Raw genomic sequence first — 8,681 nt, forward strand, 5'->3', positions numbered from 1 at the left:
GGGAATAGCACCAATATCAGGATTGACCTATGAACATGATATATCAGGCATGCTATGTCATCAGCATTTGACATTCGCGACCGTCAATGGTCATATAGATATCGTGAGGCACAGAGGCAATCTGACTAAAAGATTGATCATAACGCACGGTGGACTAAGTTTGCCGCTAATTGAGCATACCCTGCAGTAGATCAAGAGTTACTCTAGTTTCAAATTCCGGAGAAATAAGAAAATTTGTGCATTTTGCTTGGGGCTGGTTTAACCGGGCGCAACCTAGGCTTGGTTTCCGTACGCCACCATTTCTTCCTTCCGATTGTGGCAGGCAATTGTACGCAGATTGATACAAGTGAGATAGATTGATCCTGTGTGTATATTGATATTGAGACTATAAGGAATCGCAAAGGGGTATCCCGTGCCTATGTCATCCCCGTGCTTCGAATGTAGTTCCATCCTCTGTTTCCCGTGATCGGCAGACACTAGGCCCAGGGGATGCATATGCTCGTTTTCATCTAGGATTATTAAGATATGATGAGTGACAAAACTAGCTTGGATAAAAATGTGCCCGAACTTGGCATTGTGATAAATGCAGATATTTAAGGTTGTGGCCAACCGGCAATGTGAATGTGGCGTCAAGAGATCTTCAAACGGCCGGCCATGGGGGAAGATGCACATGAAGGAATTTAGCGCCGATGACGAGAAGTTAAGGTGAATTGAGGGCCGCGAACTTGGTGACGAATTTTTGATAATTTGCGACGCTAAAAAGTAATTACATTGGTGTTTGTGAGCACGGCGATACATACAAACTTAGTGAGCATATCTGTCACTCACTCTTCAAGTGCCTTGACCGATCTCTATGCCCTCCGTTATGCTCGGCAGCGCCTATCCTGCTCCCCGCTATGGGTACGCCCGGTTTCACCGTCATCCTGCATTTGCCGCCACTTTTTGGCATGGTAAGTAACTCCATTCGAGGACAATAATTCAGCAGAGATCTATCCTACTGTATCGGACGTTGTATATTCAACAGTATAAATAGAAATACGAGAGAGGTAATAATCTGTGATCTATATAGTGGGAGATCTTACGAAATCAAAGACTGAATAATCTGCATCGAATAGCTGTGCCCCCCTTGTAAACAGAGCTGCTGTATAGAAAAAAAAAAGTGGCGAGGCTTGCGGGAGCGGGATGACGATGAAACCGGACGCACCCGCCATGTCCGATGACGGGAAGCAGTATAGGTGCAGTATAACGAAGGGCTCTTTGGCAGGTGGCATTTTCATTTGACTTAAACTGCAGAAAACCTACTAAGCTATATCGCTATCAACCTTCGACAAGCCACCCAGAAGCCGGAGCCTAACACGGGCTAGGATCAATTCATGGCTTTATAGTAACGGAAAGAGATTGATACGGAAGGAAGGATACGATACAAAGATATCGAGATGGATAAACAGGTAAATAGGGACAGGAAGAGAGATTCAGGAGTATTTGAACGCCGGGTGAGTTACCTATCCTAGAGATTTCGGGGATTTTGATGCCTGGTTAAGGAGTTATGCAAGGCAGGCGGTATAACATAGCCACTATTGGCTGCTGTTCTCATGGCACGGGTGCTGTACTAAAGCTGGAATCTCTTCGGATTCCCCATGGCCCACGATGCGACATGTGACATGATCGGGACTAGCTGCCTAGTCCGTGGCTCTAATTATCGACGCAGCTCCGCCAAACCTTGTTCTCGTTCTAGAAGGCCTAGGTATATTGACCCACCTATAGGCTCTACCAAATGACGCATACCTCAGTATTCAGGTATCGTCGTCACAAATGGATTTTGTATCAACTAGGACAAATGCCGAGATCTAAATTGTACAAAGTATTCTCACCTGACTTTCCGAGAAGTTCTGTTGTTGGCGAGCCCTGCCCTAGGCCATCCATTTCAAAGCGGCATATACTCAGGCATACCTGGGGCCCTTGCTTGAATATATGTCAACAACCACTCTAAGTTAGTCTTTGAATGCGGAATTACGTGAGAATCTTCCGAATTTGGATATGGGACCTTTCGTGTTGCAAGATCTCCATCCATTTGCATGTGCGTTCTGCTAAATTTCTGAGCTTAGCGCTGCTCTCCAATATCCAACTGAAAGAGAGCAGCCGAAATTGCCAGCAGAATCAGACAACGCACAGCTTCGCCTAATGGGTGAAGGTTATTAGCTGAGAGTTAACAAAACCTGAGGTAAACACTGTTTGGAGGCTCTGGCGATGAATGCAGACGCCGCCCTCGGGGTATATTTTGAGAAACAAGCAGGCAAATCACACCACCAGAGCTTTATCACTACTCCAGAAAAGCTGTTATGACCAATTGTGGTGTCCCTCATGATTTTATCGAAGAGCGGCAAGAAGCATTTTGTAAGTGTGACACGAGAATTTTTAAAGCTGAAGCTTTGACTCAATCTCAATCATTTATATTCGCTGCCAACCCGCTCATTTTGCCCTCAGTGGGCCTTTACTAATTACGCTTTGGCAACATCGCATTTTCAATCGGAATGGGTAATTCATGGGTCGTCGGCGCAGTTTCCCGGTAAGAATGCTAACAGTGGAAAAGCCTTGCGCCCACTACCAAGCCCTCGGAGCTTTCGACCTTGAGACCTTCATGCTTTCTGCTTTCCTTTCTCTCGCTAGCAAGCACTATCCTAACATACACATATCTTATTTATTTTAACGCTCCGTATCCGCGATTCGACCATTACTGCGTTCTATAGATAAGTTGGGTCGTCGGAGTTTGGTAGATTGGGTAAGTTCGGATCGGCACCTTTCTGGCCAGATATCAGATTCTAGGAATATTCATAGAGGGAATATTGGCTCTTTAATTGAAATCCCTAGCTCCCAAAATGAAACATGTCATGTTTTCCGCGCTGCCTACCTCTGGGGACAACAACTACCAGATGATATTAATCTAGGTAGTTCCAGCATATTCGCAATTTTCTTCCGGCTCAATTTGTTGAATTATAACAAAATTATGAAGTGTATGTAAATGCCTCGTCGACTCATTAAACCTACCAAGGCATGTAACAGTGGATCTTCATGATAATTCACCAACCGATTCTGAATATGGCCGGATTTGATGAATGGTGGCTGCAAGAGGGCCTTTCTAGCACAATTGGATCATGGGGTCCTTTTACACCTCAGTGTGTTCATCAATCTCACCCATTGGGCTCCTCTACTCATGCTTCTCGCCGGCTATGTGTTAGCGCTGGAGTGACAGTGTTTGCAATCATATCAACCAAGAATCACGTCGCCATCCAGATTCTCCTCTGCGTGTTATTGAAAAGCTTGCAACCTCGGGTCCTGTACAGGGCCTTCGATGAAGCTCAAGCTGTCGAGACAACTTGGGTGTTGAACATCCATTCCAGTCTATCATACTGGGGTGAGTTCTCATTATCTTCTTGGGGCGCCCAGGAAAAGCTTTTCGTGCTTTACAACCTGACGATGGTCTATGAATGTATGTCTCTACAGGTGGCATGGATGATGGGTGTGCAGCAGCTTCGAATATCCGATCAAAGGAAGCCAAAACACCAACCGTTTTTACTGCTAGGGCTTTTGGTATCCCTTAGTCAGTGATATGAACCAGTAAGTTAGCGGAGGATGTAATTCTCCGCCGAAAGCCCAACATATGGGAATGTGAGACTAGCTTTTGGTTATCCCGAATGGACACGATTTCGTCTTGTGGGGCCCCGCATTTCCCTTCGAATTTTCCGAGCCTTTTTCGGCATGCTTGACCCCTGTAGCTTAATTTACAACCTAAAGAGGTTGGCCGCCACAGCCCTAGCTTGGTAAGACTCGTCTCCAATGGTGGCATTCATTGAGGGGTATGTACGCAGAAAGGAGTTTGATTTTGTTCGGTATGTACGTAGGTTCGGTTAATTCAGTCTCCGTGTCGGGAAAAGGGGAAAACTCCGGTGGCACAAGCGCCTTCGTCAGCCCTGCTTGTCCCCGCCATCCTCAGCTTGGCACCCGAATTTCGTCAGGTCCCAGGTTCATCCCACGGATATGGATAGGTACCCGAGATAGAATAATGGCTTCGGAAGCTTATGTTGATCTACGCCCCAGCGTTACATCCACAACTCGACCTCGTGACGCACATATGCTCACTCCTGCTGTAAGACAAAGCAAGTGGGAGCATTGAATATTTGGAAACAGAGAAATAAGTTTTGTGTTATTATTAACCGGCACTTGAACGAGTCAGCAGGGACGAAATAATATTATGCGAGCTTAGGTACGTACTAATCATTTCCCCGCGCTCACGCTTCCGCAAAGCCTTTGAGGGTTTGTGGGGTCTTCATCTGCACGGCACGCTAGCCAATCAAGCCTGAGCAAACATCGGCCTTCTTTTGAGGCCTGTGTCAATCCTGTTGCTTGGATCTATCCTCTTCGAGTATAAGCCCGCTACTAGACTATCGCATGAAGCTCCACCTCCCCTCATTTTACGCTCGCTGTAATTCCGAAATTTTGCTTGAGGTCCTGCAAGTTGGTCTACTTATTGATAGGAGTTTGTAAGTTGATGAGCAGTAACTTGCATCTTGGAGTTCTCAATTGGCATATCTCGACAAGATCTGTGGATTTTCTAGCTAGCCAGATGAGTGTACACATCCCCTCTCCGGTATTGAAGATACGAAAGGATCGCTCAATTTGGTATAATAACATCAAGGCATCTCGAGGTCGCTTAAATGAAAGGCTAAATGCAGGTTCAGTACGGATGCTGAATACCCGAGTTTACTGATATTAACCACCAAATAATGCACTGTATTCAAAGTTATTGGAGGAAAATCTGCACCACGTGGATAATGCCTCATTCTCTTGATGCAAAAATCAGTCACTAGGTGAATAGTATTCAAAAACTATAAAAGGGCCGGCTCCAGACGGCAAGACATGAAGTGCTACGACTTACTTGTTCTACCTCCACGGCAGTTAAACGATTGCTCGGCCATTTCCATCACTCCATCCGGCTGTTAATCAAACAATACCTTCAAGATGTTTCCACGCTTGAGCTTCGACCATGCTTGGGTCCTTGCTTTAGGCCTTGTTGCCAAAGGCACCCTTGTGTTTGCTGGGCCCTGCGATATCTACTCTTCTGGCGGCACGCCCTGCGTCGCTGCGCATAGCACCACTCGTGCATTATACAGCTCTTTTACTGGGGCACTGTATCAAATCAAGCGTGGCTCTGACGGTGCTACAACTACTATCTCGCCACTCTCCGCAGGAGGTGTCGCCAATGCTGCCGCTCAAGACACTTTCTGTGCCAACACAACCTGCCTCATCACCATCATTTATGACCAGTCTGGCCGAGGAAATCACCTCACACAGGCTCCTCCCGGAGGCTTCAGCGGCCCAGATACCAATGGGTACGACAACCTTGCTAGCGCAATTGGCGCACCTGTGACTTTGAATGGTCAAAAGGCCTATGGCGTCTTTATCTCGCCTGGCACAGGCTACAGGAACAATGCTGTCAGCGGCACAGCAACAGGCGATGCAGCAGAGGGCATGTATGCAGTTCTTGATGGCACTCATTACAACGATGCTTGCTGCTTCGATTACGGCAATGCCGAAACCAGCAGCACCGACACCGGCAACGGCCATATGGAAGCCATCTACTTTGGTGATAACACTGTCTGGGGTACGGGTGCAGGCAGCGGCCCATGGGTCATGGCCGATCTTGAGAATGGCCTTTTCTCTGGTTTGAGCCCCGGAAACAATGCTGCCGATCCATCCGTCAGCTACCGTTTCCTCAGCACGATCGTCAAAGGAGAGTCTAATCAATGGGCAATCCGCGGCGGCAATGCAGCCTCGGGGTCCCTATCAACGTACTACAGTGGAGCGCGCCCAAGCGCATCTGGCTATAACCCAATGAGCAAAGAAGGTGCCATTATTCTTGGCATCGGCGGTGACAACAGCCACGGTGCTCAGGGCACTTTCTACGAGGGCGTCATGACCTCCGGCTACCCGTCTGATGCGACAGAGAACTCGGTACAAGCTAACATTGTGGCTGCCAAGTATGCCGCCGCTTCGCTGACCAGCGGTCCGGCACTGTCTGTCGGTTCCTCGATTTCGCTGCGCGCGACGACGTCAGGCTACACGACACGCTACATTGCACACACCGGTTCGACTGTCAACACACAGGTTGTCACTTCGTCGAGCTCAACAACTCTGAAACAACAGGCCAGTTGGACAGTTCGCACTGGTCTTGGCAATAGCGCCTGCTACTCGTTCGAATCTGTGGACACCCCCGGTAGCTACATCAGACACAACAATTTCGGGCTGCTACTTAACGCAAACGACGGTACGAAGCAGTTCCACGAGGATGCCACATTCTGCCCCCAGTCTGGTCTCAGTGGCCAAGGCAACTCGATTCGGTCGTGGAGCTATCCCACCCGCTATTTCCGTCACTACAACAACATACTCTATGTTGCCAGCAATGGAGGTGTCGATACTTTTGATGCTACCGCCTCCTTCAATGCTGATGTGACCTGGGTCGTCAGCACCGGCTTTGCTTGAGCTCCAGTCCACTTTCTGGGCACTACACGGAAGCCCACTTGACACCCTTCACAATTCCCTCCCGAATAATGGCGGTTCAAGGTTCAATTCTCAAGATACAGTTTGCGATTAACTAGGCCACTTTGACTATCGTTGAAATTGAATTTCAGAAGTTAAACTTCATCCACAATTTCGCTCGTCATGAATCCGTAATCAATCAATCAATCAATCAATCAACACTCTATTAACCTGTTGCAGCCTAACTAGTGGCGAAATGGCTATGCAGGCGCTTCCTCCGGCGGAAGCAAGAGTGATCCGAACGCCAGACCCGCCTATGAAACAGTAAATACAAAGGAAAACGGCGTACTGCGATAGAAAATCAGTCCAAAAATAAGTCCAAAACAGTATCAAAACGCCCTCCAAGCCCTCAGTCCCACGATATATCTCTCAATTCGCTCTCACATTGGCCTGCCGCTTCCTCTGCACCTCCATCCCCGGTATCTCTCCTGCTTCGATCTCGATGTTGGATGTATCCTTCTACGACCTCTCGGTTAGCCGTAAGTTTGGCGTTCCTCCTACCTAGCGTCTTTACTCCCTGTGCTGTTACCAGATTATCCTAGTAGATCGTTTTCTTCGCCCTGCGGGGGCTCTAGCTCGATTTCGACTTGCCGGAACTGCCCTAGGAGGCCTGTTTAAATAAATTTGGCCACGTAGCGGGTAGCCTGCGAGTGTGATACAATCGCATGGTAATCCGTCGAGTCCCTAAGGTCGGTCATCCGGATCTTGTCTAGGAAGGTCTGCCTCAGATCAGCGTACAACAGGCACTGCATTAAGATATATCTCGGGGTTTGAGATCCTTCTCCACAGTAACACTTATCTGATTCGACTGCCTTGGTTTTGAATAGGAAGTGATTCAGTGCAATACGCATCGATCGCATTTGAATCAACACTGAGGTGTACGGTTTTGGTAGGGAATGAAAAGCCGAAGCACCTTCTTGTCTAGAGCCTTTACTAGTCGCTAGTTCAGCTTGCTAGTTCGCTCCTTCGCCCATTCTTGTGCCTATCTCTTTTTGATACGCCGCCGTACTCGACACTTTGCGACCGATACTAGAAGGACGCGATCGCTACGGGATTAGATCTTGTTAGCAGCCGTGACGGAACAGAAGCAGCAGTGGACCGCTAAGGAAGGGATAACGTAGTTCACGGCCGACCTAATAACCCCAAAACACTATACTAAATGCGATTTTTCATAACTTCATATTTCAAACCCGAAGGTAAAGAGTGTAGTCTTGGGATACCTTAGTGTTGAATATAGTATGCTAAGTATTTTTATTAGGTCGAGACATATTTCAAGGTGTTATCATGTTGATATATATTTCTGCATCGCGCGATCAGAGCGTATTTTTGGTAATATAGGTGAATAATCATTTCCTGAATATTTCAGTCCTGCTACACTGTTCGTAATGCTAAGAATTCAGATACTACTAAATAGCAAACAAAAAATGCTTCTGGTTGTTGATATACCGTGACCTAAAAAACTGCTTTAGTATCGTGTTTTTGGGTTATCAGGTCGGCCGTGGATTACGATATAACTAAGTTAGCAGTTAACTAACTGTTAGTTAACTTAACTAGTTAGTTACTCTAAACCCGTATGTATTAGTCATTATTATGCCCACATAAGTTAGTTAACTAACTGTCGACATGAGTGGGTGCATAAGCCCATAAGAGCTATCGAACTTGACAGAATGCGACGGAACGTCCACGTGACGACGATCTTCAACGATTGACATCAACAACTTGCACACATGACGAAAGAGCTTCAACACTCTACATTTCTCCTGATTTCTATAAGATTCTAGTCTGACGTATTGCCTCGATTTCATGAAGTTATAAATACTGCCTGTTTTCCATAGCTAGTTGAATCAAGTTTAATGATTGTGATGAAGTTGGAGCATTCTTCTATCATAAGTTAACTTCCGATTCTGAGCCGAATCGTACGACGACCTGACCTGACCTATACGATTCTTCGCCAATCGTATACTGATTTGACCAACCGTGCACACTCGCTTGCTTGTGCACGCCGAAGGATTTATGCTGACCCCGTAAATCCGACATATCATATAGGTCAGCTGATATCTATCTTGACATCATGAATATCTTCTAGG

General features: G+C 46.9%; 2 protein-coding genes across 2 annotated transcripts; both read left to right on the top strand.

The window, feature by feature from the left end:
- Window positions 1–3,096: 3,096 nt before the first annotated feature.
- On the top strand, window positions 3,097–3,599 carry N7473_004221 (uncharacterized protein; the record flags this gene model as incomplete). The annotated part of the gene is given in 2 exon segments (XM_057150161.1): window positions 3,097–3,487; window positions 3,502–3,599. The coding sequence occupies 2 exon segments, from the start codon at window positions 3,097–3,099 to the stop codon at window positions 3,597–3,599; spliced, it is 489 nt and encodes a 162-aa protein (XP_057013815.1).
- Window positions 3,600–5,016: 1,417 nt separating this feature from the next.
- N7473_004222 (alpha-L-arabinofuranosidase B) lies at window positions 5,017–6,537 on the top strand (the record flags this gene model as incomplete). Its single annotated transcript, XM_057150162.1, has 1 exon — window positions 5,017–6,537. The coding sequence occupies one exon, from the start codon at window positions 5,017–5,019 to the stop codon at window positions 6,535–6,537; it is 1,521 nt and encodes a 506-aa protein (XP_057013816.1).
- Window positions 6,538–8,681: the final 2,144 nt, after the last annotated feature.

The sequence above is a fragment of the Penicillium subrubescens genome (assembly GCF_028828155.1).
Source record: "Penicillium subrubescens strain IBT 31985 chromosome Unknown utg000002l_segment0_segment0, whole genome shotgun sequence".
In the NCBI taxonomy this organism is placed as follows: Eukaryota; Fungi; Ascomycota; class Eurotiomycetes; order Eurotiales; family Aspergillaceae; genus Penicillium; species Penicillium subrubescens.